The 14,509-nt window shown below is 49.2% G+C and overlaps 1 protein-coding gene across 1 annotated transcript in view; it reads left to right on the forward strand.

Annotated features, from left to right (window-relative positions):
- The window catches only part of myo6b (myosin VIb), a 145,018-nt gene that overhangs the window by 106,300 nt on the left and 24,209 nt on the right, over nucleotides 1–14,509 (forward strand). The window contains exons 26-27 of the mRNA XM_084310909.1: nucleotides 916–1,124; nucleotides 2,017–2,095. Coding sequence (XP_084167035.1) covers nucleotides 916–1,124; nucleotides 2,017–2,095 — 288 coding nt within the window. The remainder of the gene's footprint in view (nucleotides 1–915; nucleotides 1,125–2,016; nucleotides 2,096–14,509) is intronic.

Consider the following 14,509-nt stretch of genomic DNA (forward strand, 5'->3'; position numbering starts at 1 on the left):
TAAACATAAACATAAACATAATGAAACCTACTGTAATCTACTGTACTTTTTTATTTTCCCCACAGTGCAACCGTTTTGAAACTAATTTCAGATCTAATTGTTCCTACATGTTAACAATAGGGAAGAGAAACTTGAAAGCCTTTCAATATTTGTCAAAAACGTTACCTTTTGTGGCTTATTATCCCAAATAATAACAGTTATTGAAATAATTCATACAGAACTCTGAACCTTGAACCCCATAGAATCTTCCAGGAAGTGTAGTTTTAAAAACGTTCAACGCAGAACCATATCTGTGGAACTCTGCTACAAAAAGACTACAATTCCCATGGTTCAAAATATCTTTTAACCTATTGCTAAACTAACGTATTGATGATAATATACATTCTACATGCTGTTGTGACATGTTTATGATGTTAATACTTGAATACGTTTGAAATTTAAATCGCTACTTTTATACAACATAAAATATTGATTTATGACCAGATGTCATTTGCGGTCCGCCGATGGACCGCACGGGTGGAACAGGTTAAACAGCGCTCCTAGCTTCGCATCGCTGACTGAATAATACATGGGAATCCAAAACCATTCAGCACTGTCACTATACACGGGAGATAAGACCTCCCTCCGGTATCACTGTTAGACTCATTCTAATGAAGTGTCACAATAGGGTGGCCTCTGTTTCCCCCCCCCCCCCCCCCTACCGCTTGCCTGACAAGTACAGGAATGTGACATGTATAGTGGGGACCTGAGCTTGAGGCTTTGGTACACAGTGACGGGGGGGGGGGGGGGGGAGATGCTGTCAATCACTGTCTCTTCTGCCTGGTACTCTTATACATGATGGGTTTGGGATTGGGACCTTTTAAGAATCAACTGTGAAAGTATGACCTCTGACATCACGGTCTGACCCCCGTACAGGCCACAGTGATGACCCGGAAGCAGATTGACTCGGAGTACCAGGGCCTGGTGAAGCGCTCCGAGCAGCTGCTGTCCTCCATGCAGAAGGAGAAACAGGAGCAGGAAGAGAGGGAGAGGCTGAAGCGCATCGAGGAGGAGATGGAGAAAGAGAGGAGGCGGAGGGAGGAGGAAGAGCAGCGACGCACCCAGGAGGAAGAGGACAGGAGGATGTAAGTCTGTGTGTGTGGGGGGGGATTAGTGGTTATATCTCTATAACCGCATTGGTTGGTGTTGGTTGGTTGGTTGGTTGGTTGGTTGGTTGGTTGGTGTTGCTTGGTTGGTTGGTGTTAGTTGATTGGTTGGTTGGTCAGTTGGTTGGTTGGTTGGTGTTGGTTGATTTGTGTTGCTTGGTTGGTTGGTGTTAGTTGATTGGTTGTTTGGTAAGTTGGTTGGTTGGTTGGTGTTGGTTGATTTGTGTTGGTTGGTTAGTTGGTTGGATGGTTGGTGTTGGTTGGTTGGTTGGTGTTGGTAGGTAGGTCGGTTGGTTGGTTGGTTGGTTGGTTGTGTGTGTTCTTTCTTCATTGCTTGTTTACCAAGCTGCACCACTGGATCATACGTATATTGAGGCGACAGTGGCTCAGGAGGTAGAGCAGTTGTCTGGTAATCGGAAGGTTCCCGGTTCGATTCCGGCTCCTCCCAGCAGCATGTCGAAGTGTCCTTGAGCAAGACACTTAACCCCTAACAACAGATCCGGTCATACAGAGTAAACGTTACCAGATTGCATTGCATTGCATTGGATTGCGTGTCCACACTTGACCTGCAAATGTTATGCATCCCCCGTGGCTGTATTTATTCAAATATTTTATTCAAATCAAATTTTTATTTATTTTTATATACAGACTCATCTGCCAATTACTTAATTGGACAGCGTCCATGACCCGTGTACATTATGTAGAGTTGTAATCGCAATGTGAGCCCGACTGCTTCGGTTCTGTTGTCAGGCTCGTCAGACCACAACCCTGAGGCGTGTCCGTCCGAACCTGCCACATAAAGGCAGAGTGTCAGAGTTTAAAGTAACTTTTAACTTTTCCCAAATCTCTCTTTGTTGTCTCCTCATCTTAGGAAAGCGGAGATGGAGCTGAAGAGGAAGCAGGAGGAGGAGGAGAGGAAGAGGAGGGGGGAGACAGAGAAGATACTGCAGGTTTCAATCCCCTTCTAAGATTTGTGTTTACTGAAGTTGTTGGACCCCCTAACCCTGCAGGCAAACCCTTCCAACCTAATCATATGTTGGCATCGCAGCTTGATTTACCTTAACCCCAATCCTAGCCGGAACAAGATCTTCACAGGGTGAAGGGTTTAATGCACAGCCTTGTTTCTTGGAAACTGATCCATATCGCTGGGCTGCTTCCTGGTTTTCCCAGTACGGTTTATAAACACATTAAGTAAGTACGTTTTATTTCTAAAGCACATTTAAAACAACTGTAGTTGCACCAAAGTGCTGTATATATGGTAAATGGTAAATGGCTGTTTTTTTATAAAGCGCTTTACAATTTGTTCCTCACATTTTACCCATTCACTTACACACCGGCGGTGGAGGCAACCATGCAAGGTGCCAACCTGCTCATCGGGAGCAATTAGGGGTTAAGTGGTTTGCTCAAGGACACATCGACACACTGCCCGGGAGGAAGAGGAATCGAACCAGGAACCTCCGGATTGCCAGACGGCTGCTCTACCTCCCGAGCCACTGTCGCCCCTGCATACTGTATATAAATGGCACTATAATAAAACACAGTAAAACATGGTAAAGAAAGCAATGCTAATACAGCAAATAAGAGGGAGCCGGGCCATTGAGGGCTTTCAAAACTAATAATAAACCCTTAAAATGGATCCTGTACTGGACTGGGAGCCAGTGAAGGGAAGCTAACACACTGGGGTGATGTGGTCTAGTTTAGTGCGAGTCAGTATTCTGGCTGCGGCATTTTGTACAAGCAACAGTTGGGATCGGAGGGTCAGGAAAAGACGGCGGATATGGATGGTTCTGTCTTTGCCCTCCCTTCTTGGTCGACTCCTTCTATTCTCCCCTCTGAGCGAGAGTGATTTATTGGCTCCCCAGTCTCACAGGGCCATGGTTCGGTTATGACATTGTATTATATCAGTACTGTTGATGGTTTGAAGTGGTTTTATTTACCCCTTTAACATGCAATTGTTTGACCTTTTGTGGTTGTTGATCTTATTGGGAGACTTGAATATTTGTGAGTGTGGAAAAATATAGATTTTTATAATTATAAATATTTTTATATATTGATTTTCCTATGTAGTTGTCTATTCGTACATTTTCTTAAATCATTCTCTTGAAATGTTCAAATCTGTGACATGATATTGTGACAATTTCTAATGAGATTAGGTTGCTATTTCTATATTTTATCTATTAAGGTTAGTAGAACATGGTCCATTCATTGTACATATCTGAAGAAGTGTCTATATGGACTGTTTAAAGTGATTAATCTGCAGACTTCTATTTAAGAGGCACTTCCATTGTGGTCCAGTATAACTGCTGAGGAAGGCTTATAGTTGAAACGTGTACTTTGTCTCTGCCCGTACTAAACTAAAGCGTACCTAAAGGATGGTTCCGTGAGTGCTGGTTATTTCTGTAAATGGGTCATGACATTGGTCACACCCAGGTGTTTGATTGATGTTACCGAGTCACTCAAACTACAGTACTCCGCCCGCTGCGTCAAGCCCTGTGTGGGACTCCTCCGTCATCTCTCCACCTTCCCCTCTCACCCACCCTTCAGTTAACATCTCTATCCAGTAGAGCTGAGCTGAGCTCCAAACCTAGTGCAGCTGTGACTTTGCTATGGCTTGCCACTACATCTGCACACGAGCGAGGTTGAGACGAGGTCTACTGAGGGACACTAAGTGGGGGACGCACACGAGCGAGGTTGAGACGAGGTCTACTGAGGGACACTAGGTGGGGGACGCACACGAGCGAGGTTGAGACTAGGTCTACTGAGGGACACTAGGTGGGGGACGCACACGAGCGAGGTTGAGACGAGGTCTACAGAGGGACACTAGGTGGGGGACGCACACGAGCGAGGTTGAGACCAGGTCTACTGAGGGACACTAGGTGGGGGACGCACACGAGCGAGGTTGAGACGAGGTCTACAGAGGGACACTAGGTGGGGGACGCACACAAGCGAGGTTGAGACGAGGTCTACAGAGGGACACTAGGTGGGGGACGCACACGAGCGAGGTTGAGACGAGGTCTACAGAGGGACACTTGGTGGGGGACGCACACGAGCGAGGTTGAGACGAGGTCTACTGAGGGACACTTGGTGGGAGACGCACACAAGCGAGGTTGAGACGAGGTCTACAGAGGGACTATTGTCACAATGTTATAATGAGTCTACTTGGTATTCAGTTTTCATTACATTTGCTTGGCAGGCGTGTGACCAGGGTGACCTGTGAAGTAGCGCTGCATCTCTCAGAGTCTAGCTGTAGATTATATGGTTTTCTTTCCTCTCTATTCCTCTGCTTCCCTGACCTTGTGTTTTCTCATGCGTCCCCACTCCTCTCTCTGCCTCTACCTTCTCTCTGCCTGTCCTGGAAGCGTGAATACTTTCGGCAACCAACATGCCCTTCCGCGTTGCTCTGATTGGCCAGCGATCAGCCAGCCCTCTACGCTCGTTTCCCCCCTACGCCGGTAACGCACGCATGCGCATTTTCTTTTTGACGGCACTCACATGCCAAGCAGGTTTTCGCCACACAGCCGCAAGCTGTGCAGGTTTTAATAGCAGGTTTTACTAGGTTTTGCCGCAGCGGCGGCAGGTTTTAATAGGTTTTGCCGCAGTGTCCACTGACACTGAACTAGTGGTTGACTTTGTGGGCTCAGGATCTTTAGTTTGAGCGATTACATCCAAATGAGTTTCATTTAAATGTACTTACAGTCGGCATCAGAACATGTATCCATAGCACACTCAATATGTCTGCTGTCTTAGGGTCCTATATTAGTTGTTCCACTGCTCAGAGTCGAAGGGGCAGCTCCATGTTTATATTTTAGTTAGATTTCACCAAGACTCATTTAGTCCGGTAATACAGTATGTTAACCTACCTATAGACCAACACAATACCTTCTCATTTAGTCTGGTGATACAGTATGTTAACCTACCTATAGACATACACAATACCTTCTCATTTAGTCTGGTGATATGTCATGTTAACCTACCTATAGACCAACACAAGACCTTCTCATTTAGTCTGGTGATACAGTATGTTAACCTACCTATACCTACACAATACCTTCTCATTTAGTCTGGTGATATGTCATGTTAACCTACCTATAAACCAACACAAGACCTTCTCATTTAGTCTGGTGATACAGTATGTTAACCTACCTATACCTACACAATACCTTCTCATTTAGTCTGGTGATATGTCATGTTAACCTACCTATAGACCAACACAAGACCTTCTCATTTAGTCTGGTGATACAGTATGTTAACCTACCTATACCTACACAAGACCTTCTCATTTAGTCTGGTGATACAGTATGTTAACCTACCTATAGACCAACACAAGACCTTCTCATTTAGTCTGGTGATATAGTATGTTAACCTACCTATACCTACACAATACCTTCTCATTTAATAATAATAATGGATCAAATTTATATAGCGCCTTTCATAGAACCCAAGGTCGCTTCACAATCAGGACAAAAAAGAGGGCAAGGAAAATAGAAAAAAAAGGGGGGGGGTGAAGGAAGGTAAGGGATAATGGACCTAATCTAATCTAAACTAACTGATGGGGAAAAGCCTTGGTGAAGAGGTGTGTTTTTAGAGCGGATTTGAAGGTGTCCAGGGTTGGGGCGTTGCGGATTTCGGGGGGGAGAGAGTTCCAGAGGGTAGGGGACGCCACGCTGAAGGCTCTGTCCCCAAAAGTCTGCAACCTGGTGCGAGGGATGGAGAGGAGACCCAGATCAGAGGATCGTAGGTTCCGGGATGGAGTGTACTGGTGGAGGAGATCAGACGGGTATCGGGGGGCGAGGGCATGGAGGGATTTGTAGGTGAGGAGCAGGAGCTTGAAGGTGATGCGGAACTTGACTGGAAGCCAGTGGAGGTGGATGAGGGTGGGGGTGATGTGCTGCCAGGGCTTGGTGTGAGTGAGAACCCTGGTCTGGTGATATTTCATGTTAACCTACCTATAGACCTAAACAATACCTTCTCATTTAGTCTGGTGATATCATGTCATGTTAACATACCTATATAGACCTACACAATGCCTTCTCATTTAGTCTGGTGATACAGTATGTTAACCTACCTATAGACCTACGATAATAATAATAGCAATAGAATAATAATACTTAGACAAACGCACGCAATTGGCACAAGTGTAAATTATGCATTCGTCACTACGTAGGCGTTGGAGTATATAGTATATAGCGCGGCGTATATTGATGCAGGTAGGTATTATCGCTAGGTTATGACTATAACCAAGTTCTGTTAGTTAGAGGTGACGCTTGGCATCACACTGCACTATCTCGCGTACGTGCACGCGTACTGAATAAATTCCACAAATGTACCTCTAATACCAGTATTAGTCTGACCACACCCCTCATCAGCTTACCTTCATAAGCAGGTGTGTGGTCACCTGCTCTCCTCCTTCCCAAGCTTTCACCACAAGGTGAGGTCAAGGGCTGCAGCGGCCGTCTGATGCCAAGCGTCACCTCTAACTAACAGAACTTGGTTATAGTCATAACCTAGCGTTCTGTGCCGTTAGAGGCTCTGCTTGGCATCACACTGCACAATGGGAGGCCAAGCGGAGCCGCTGGCTGACAAATACACCCCGCTGACAGCCCCCCAAAACCATCAGAACAGGGAGGGCCGAGCCCCCCCGACCCCCCCTAATGGAGGGTATCCCCCCTATTAGGGGCTTCACGGGAAGGCGACGGACCCGACCGTGCGAAGAGGCACTCAAGCAACTCAACGCACAGGGTGAGCAGACCGTGGCTTGACCCCACGACTACACACACGCACAACCCGCATGCCACCCGGGAACGAACGGAGGAACAACCTCGTTACCGCCCCCAGAATCACGGGGTCAAGGGCAAACCCAACCCCGTGGCAAGGCCGTAGCAGCGGAGCGCGAAGGAAGACCCAGACCCACCAAAAGGACTGGACTCCCTGGAATGGGGGCCCGGAGAAGTCCATGATGCCAGCATCAAGACCCCACCAGGTGGGCACGTAGTGCCCCGCCCCCCACATCGCCAGCGTATTCGGACAAAGGCCCCCCAGTTACTGCACCTGGTAATCCCAGGCGGTATCCCAATCAAGTACTAACCACACAATACCTTCTCATTTAGTCTGGTGATATGTCATGTTAACCTACCTATAAACCAACACAAGACCTTCTCATTTAGTCTGGTGATACAGTATGTTAACCTACCTATACCTACACAATACCTTCTCATTTAGTCTGGTGATATGTCATGTTAACCTACCTATAGACCAACACAAGACCTTCTCATTTAGTCTGGTGATACAGTATGTTAACCTACCTATACCTACACAAGACCTTCTCATTTAGTCTGGTGATACAGTATGTTAACCTACCTATAGACCAACACAAGACCTTCTCATTTAGTCTGGTGATATAGTATGTTAACCTACCTATACCTACACAATACCTTCTCATTTAATAATAATAATGGATCAAATTTATATAGCGCCTTTCATAGAACCCAAGGTCGCTTCACAATCAGGACAAAAAAGAGGGCAAGGAAAATAGAAAAAAAAGGGGGGGGGTGAAGGAAGGTAAGGGATAATGGACCTAATCTAATCTAAACTAACTGATGGGGAAAAGCCTTGGTGAAGAGGTGTGTTTTTAGAGCGGATTTGAAGGTGTCCAGGGTTGGGGCGTTGCGGATTTCGGGGGGGAGAGAGTTCCAGAGGGTAGGGGACGCCACGCTGAAGGCTCTGTCCCCAAAAGTCTGCAACCTGGTGCGAGGGATGGAGAGGAGACCCAGATCAGAGGATCGTAGGTTCCGGGATGGAGTGTACTGGTGGAGGAGATCAGACGGGTATCGGGGGGCGAGGGCATGGAGGGATTTGTAGGTGAGGAGCAGGAGCTTGAAGGTGATGCGGAACTTGACTGGAAGCCAGTGGAGGTGGATGAGGGTGGGGGTGATGTGCTGCCAGGGCTTGGTGTGAGTGAGAACCCTGGTCTGGTGATATTTCATGTTAACCTACCTATAGACCTAAACAATACCTTCTCATTTAGTCTGGTGATATCATGTCATGTTAACATACCTATATAGACCTACACAATGCCTTCTCATTTAGTCTGGTGATACAGTATGTTAACCTACCTATAGACCTACGATAATAATAATAGCAATAGAATAATAATACTTAGACAAACGCACGCAATTGGCACAAGTGTAAATTATGCATTCGTCACTACGTAGGCGTTGGAGTATATAGTATATAGCGCGGCGTATATTGATGCAGGTAGGTATTATCGCTAGGTTATGACTATAACCAAGTTCTGTTAGTTAGAGGTGACGCTTGGCATCACACTGCACTATCTCGCGTACGTGCACGCGTACTGAATAAATTCCACAAATGTACCTCTAATACCAGTATTAGTCTGACCACACCCCTCATCAGCTTACCTTCATAAGCAGGTGTGTGGTCACCTGCTCTCCTCCTTCCCAAGCTTTCACCACAAGGTGAGGTCAAGGGCTGCAGCGGCCGTCTGATGCCAAGCGTCACCTCTAACTAACAGAACTTGGTTATAGTCATAACCTAGCGTTCTGTGCCGTTAGAGGCTCTGCTTGGCATCACACTGCACAATGGGAGGCCAAGCGGAGCCGCTGGCTGACAAATACACCCCGCTGACAGCCCCCCAAAACCATCAGAACAGGGAGGGCCGAGCCCCCCCGACCCCCCCTAATGGAGGGTATCCCCCCTATTAGGGGCTTCACGGGAAGGCGACGGACCCGACCGTGCGAAGAGGCACTCAAGCAACTCAACGCACAGGGTGAGCAGACCGTGGCTTGACCCCACGACTACACACACGCACAACCCGCATGCCACCCGGGAACGAACGGAGGAACAACCTCGTTACCGCCCCCAGAATCACGGGGTCAAGGGCAAACCCAACCCCGTGGCAAGGCCGTAGCAGCGGAGCGCGAAGGAAGACCCAGACCCACCAAAAGGACTGGACTCCCTGGAATGGGGGCCCGGAGAAGTCCATGATGCCAGCATCAAGACCCCACCAGGTGGGCACGTAGTGCCCCGCCCCCCACATCGCCAGCGTATTCGGACAAAGGCCCCCCAGTTACTGCACCTGGTAATCCCAGGCGGTATCCCAATCAAGTACTAACCAGGCCAGAACCTGCTTAGCTACCGAGATCGACGAGATCGGGCGTGTTCAGGTCGGTATGGCCGTAAGCCGAGCGGGCCCCGTCCCCCCAATAGTACACCGCCTGGCACACTGACCCTGCAGAACAGGCAGTCAGCATGGCCGTAAGCACACAAAAAAGGTTAACCAACGGAAGCAGGCAGCGCACCGGGGAAAAACCAGGCAACAGACTGTTAACCCTAGCCTGGAGACTGCGGACGAGACAGGCGCCAGAGGGGACAGCTGAACACAGCTGCCCCGGCGGAAGGGGCGTATGCTGGCGTTGTTGCATGACCAAGCCTCCATTTAAAAACCCCCACCCAGAGGGGTCGAGGCAGAGAAGGCTGACACGATTGGCAGACGTCATGAACGTGCAGGGGCACCCTCAACCGGTGAACCCGGGAGTTGACACTGCTCCAACACACCAGGGAATCAACCACCTCGGTGTTACCCAATGCGGTGGTTGTTCCTATAACCCCTCAAGAAAAAACTCCAAAACACACCTGCGGGTATACACCGGCTATACCGCAGTACAAGTGTTTCAGTTTTCAAAAAAAGGTTAACCCAGGCCTACGGGTCGCAAACATCACTTCGGACCGGGCCTGGCGGTACGGGAAGCACAGGGTCACCAGAGGAGGTCAAAAAACCACCCCCACAGGCCCCTCTTCGCCATGCGTGAGAGAGGAGCGAAAAATAATAGAGAACCAGCCCCTAAGCACACCGTACTTGGTATTCCCAGGCGGTCTCCCAACCAAGTACTAACCAGGACCAACCTGTGTAGCGGCCGAGATCCGACGAGATCGAGCGTGTACAGAATGGCATGGCTGTAAGCCATTACGACAGTGCTGAGTAAAAACATACCCAACCAGGGTCTCCATAGCGCTTAACCCTGTGACACCCAGACCGACCTGGCATTTTTCCCCCTGAAAAAAGCCCAAGTCCCTCAGGGTACCCTCGGTTTGGTGTAGACAGTGGCGCTGCTGGCTCTCCGGCTAGTGACGTCACTGGCGCGCCGGCTGTTGTGGAGGGGGGGGGCAACCGCGAGGGGGGGGGACGCTCTCTCGTTGTCGGAACACAGTGTGAGAAGAGCATTTATGCAGGTGAACACCAGGAAGGCTGCTGGCCCAGATGGCATAACAGGACGTATACTCAAGACCTGTGCCAACCAGCTGGCCCCTGTGTTCACCGCCATATTTAATCAATCACTGGCGGAGTCAGTGGTCCCTGCCTGCTTCAAGAGGTCTACCATCATCCCTGTGCCGAAGAAACCCTCCCCAGCATGTCCAAATGACTACAGACCGGTGGCACTCACCTCTGTGGTCATGAAATGTTTCGAGAGGCTGGTCAAGGACCACATTTGTGCCTCCCTCCCCAGTGATATGGACCCTATGCAATTTGCATACAGGACAAACAGGTCCACCGACGACGCGGTCTCCCAGGTACTGCACAGCACCCTCTCGCACCTTGACCGTCAGAAGGGGGGCTATGTGAGACTGTTGTTCATTGACTACAGCTCAGCGTTCAACACCATAGTCCCCACCAGACTGGTGGACAAGCTGATCGAGCTAGGTCTGAGCTCCGCCCTGAGCGCCTGGGTACTGGACTTTCTGAGCGAAAGACCCCAGGCGGTCAGGGTGGGGGGTCAGACCTCCAACACCATCACCCTGAGCTTTGGGTCCCCCCAGGGCTGTGTTCTGAGCCCCCTGCTGTACTCACTCTACACACACGACTGTGTGGCCAAGTTCAGCTCCAACTCCATAGTGAAGTTCGCAGATGACACGGTGGTGGTGGGGCTGATCTCGGACAACGACGAGAAGGCCTACCGGGAGGAGGTTGAGGTACTGGAACGCTGGTGCCAGGACAACAGCCTGCTCCTGAACATTGGCAAAACCAAGGAACTGATCGTGGATTATAGGAGAGGACAGCAGGAGACACACACACCACTGATGATAAACGGGGCTACCGTGGACAGGGTGAGCAGCTTCAAGTACCTGGGGGTCCACATCTCAGAGGACCTGACATGGTCAACACACATAGGCACAGTAGTAAAGAAGGCGAAACAGCGTCTCTACCACCTGAGACAGTTAAGGAAGTTCAGAGTATCGGGGAAGATACTCCAGTCCTTCTACTCAGGAGCTGTAGAGAGCATCCTGACCGGAAACATCACTGCCTGGTATGGAAACAGCACGGCACAGGACAAGAAGGCCCTACAGAAAGTGGTGCGCTCAGCCGAGCGTACCACGGGTATTGCACTACCCCCCCTGCAGGTTCTATACAACAAGAGGTGCAAATCCAGAGCCTGCAGGATAATGAAAGACCCTCACCACCCCAATAACAGCCTGTTTCAGCTGCTGAGGTCAGGCAGACGCCTGCAAATCCCAGCTACTAGGACAGAGCGGCTTAGGCTCAGCTTCTTCCCCCAGGCCATCAGAGCCATGAACAATGTACATTGAGTGCTCAGAACATTGAACTGTCCACACACAAGCACACATGAACACACACACGAGCAGCCACTTAACACTTTAACATGAGCGGGCACACACTCATGTCGCACACACGCACACTTATGGCCAAAGGAAAGGACACTTTAAATTAGAATAACAGGAACAGTGTATTGCACTACCAAAGCTAACTAGCATGTCACACATGCGCTGTAAATAACTATGTACAGATACCGAGATGTCACTCCATGTTACCTGCTACCTGTTACTGCACAATGTTGTTTCTTCTTTTGATTCTATTATATGTACCACTGTATTGCACATCGTTGCGGGCAAGACCACCCGCATTTCATTGTATACCTGTATGCCGTGACAATTAAAACTCTTGACTTGACTTGACTTGGGTACCAGAACAGCAGATCTGCATCCCCGGCGGACAACGGGTTCAACTGACCTGGACCAGCGTGACCAGAACCAGTCCCGTGCCCTAACCACGCCGACATGCCTACTCCAGGAGAAGGGCAGATATGCGTGTCGATCTTAACATGAAAAGAAGGCGCCACCCAGACATTCGGGCGAACCGCGCCTGGCGGCCCACCCCAAGGGCGTGAGACCCCTCCACATATGTTCAGATCCATTCCGTCATCATCCCCCAGACATGAACGAGAATCCGTCGACAACCCACCCAGGTCATGGGATGTGGTCGTCGGAAGAGGAAAAACCCCCATCTCAGTTGCTTTATAAAAACGCTGTTTCAACCACAAGCAACCAAGGCGTGCCAGTCAATCGCCTGTTTACAGCGAGCTAGCACTATACGTGCGTCGGGACACACCCCCATCAATGAACAGGCTATTTAGACCTGTCATTGAATCCCCAAGGCGCCCAGGGGAACGACAAGAGGGGTGTGACACTCCCTAACTCCAACACTTCTGGAATAGAAAAGAAGGAAGCATCAACAGTATGTATCCCAGTCTACACAGCCGGGGTAAAAAATGTTCACATTTTTACATCCCACCACCCTCCCATAGGAAGGAGACGGGGATCCCCAGAGAGACTTCCCACGCGAGCTGTACAGATTGAAAAGAATATATTGCACCTTGAGCCATGTAAAAAACTGGTTTTAGGGCTCTCCGGGGAAGAGGCACTGAACCCATACACACTCAATAAACGAATTGAATCGAATACACACACAATAGAAAAGGACCCTTCTAGAGGGTCCACTCACTTTGACAATCTGAGGAGGAAGGCTCTGTACTCTGATGGAGGCTTCCTCACATGGAAGAAGGAGTCCGAACTCACAGAAGGCCTGAATAGGCGCTTGGTGAGGAGGAGCCCTGACCACCCCCCCTGAAAACAGATCCATCACATGGACCTGAACAGCACACGGAAGTCCTACCAACAGAGACGCGCACGGTGACGTACTCTATGGCGGGGGAATTCCTGCGGTGCACACGCCCAATATACCAGGCCGTGGGACCAGGAACTCCCCCCCCCCCCCCCCCCCCCCGTAACGTGCCCAACCGCCACGTGACGGGAACCTTGAAGGACAGGGGGTGTACCCCTGACCGACAGAAACAATGGGGAGAGGAAAGGTTACCAGTTCACCCCTTTACGACCCCACACCCATGATACGATGTAATGACAAAAAGAGAATATGACACAGTCATAGTCAACTCTATGAAGCGTTTTACAGCTCCACACAGCGCATGAGCTAACCTGCTATCTGATTTTTACTAAGGAAAAACACAGAATAGAGAGGGCTCTAAGAGCCCCGGTCCAACATACACATGTGCTTCTGTGGCCAGTCCAACCCAGTTGTAGGTCACATGACACACACAACCCATCATCACCTACAAAAAATGGCAAAAACACTCAACAGAGGAACGCCGTTTTTTTCACAATGAGAGAATACATCATTCTCGATTAGTATCGGCCACAGGCCTTGCCAAGCACACATGACAGCAACCAAACCATTTTCTTTTTTTAGGAAAATAAGTCTCTCCAGCAGATTTAGCACAACCTCAGCAATCAAGCTAAGAGTTACATCGCATCCCTACCACACAAAAGACACAAATAGTGCACAAACATGTCTGATAGGAGGATGAAAAAGTCCCCAGGGAACCGGGGGGGAAAAACACAATCCTCCTATTTTACCCTCAATACGGCCAGTTAAAACAGGAAAACCTGTTAATATGTGAACACACTGTTCATTGTCATCACAGTCTGAGAAAGAACATTCTTTTACTCACTTGTCACCAAGCATAGCTTCATAGGTTAGTTACCTTAGTTGTGAGTACACGGTACATATAAACACCATGATGTTTCTCACACAACAACCAGATCATTACATCCCGATTTGCACGGAGAAGCTAACTGCCAGTGACAAAAACAGCTCACACATAACCCGCAACGTATCCTAAATGCATTGTAGCAACACACGTTTTGGGAAAAACACCGTTATTCACAATACATTTAGCAAAGTAAAACCAGAAGACGTGTTATGAGGTCTGGTCAACCCCGTTCCTACCCGGAACGCAGATCAGCGAAGTGCAGTCACAGACACCGTAGGAACACAGCCGCTCCTGTGTTGTCCGAACTGGGCAGCGTCACCGCCCCAACCCGCACTACAGTCCCCTGTTGATGCAACCTTGCCGTCCTGGCTCAGGGCAGGGTCGACGAAACATCCCCTGTCAAGGATGACGTCGTGGTCAAGAGTGTAAAACATGTTAAAATCAAAGCACGTTCAACAGAATAGCATCAAGCTAACGGCCGCT

The sequence above is a fragment of the Notolepis coatsorum genome, assembly GCF_963971535.1.
Source record: "Notolepis coatsorum genome assembly, chromosome: 3".
NCBI lineage: Eukaryota > Metazoa > Chordata > Actinopteri > Aulopiformes > Paralepididae > Notolepis > Notolepis coatsorum.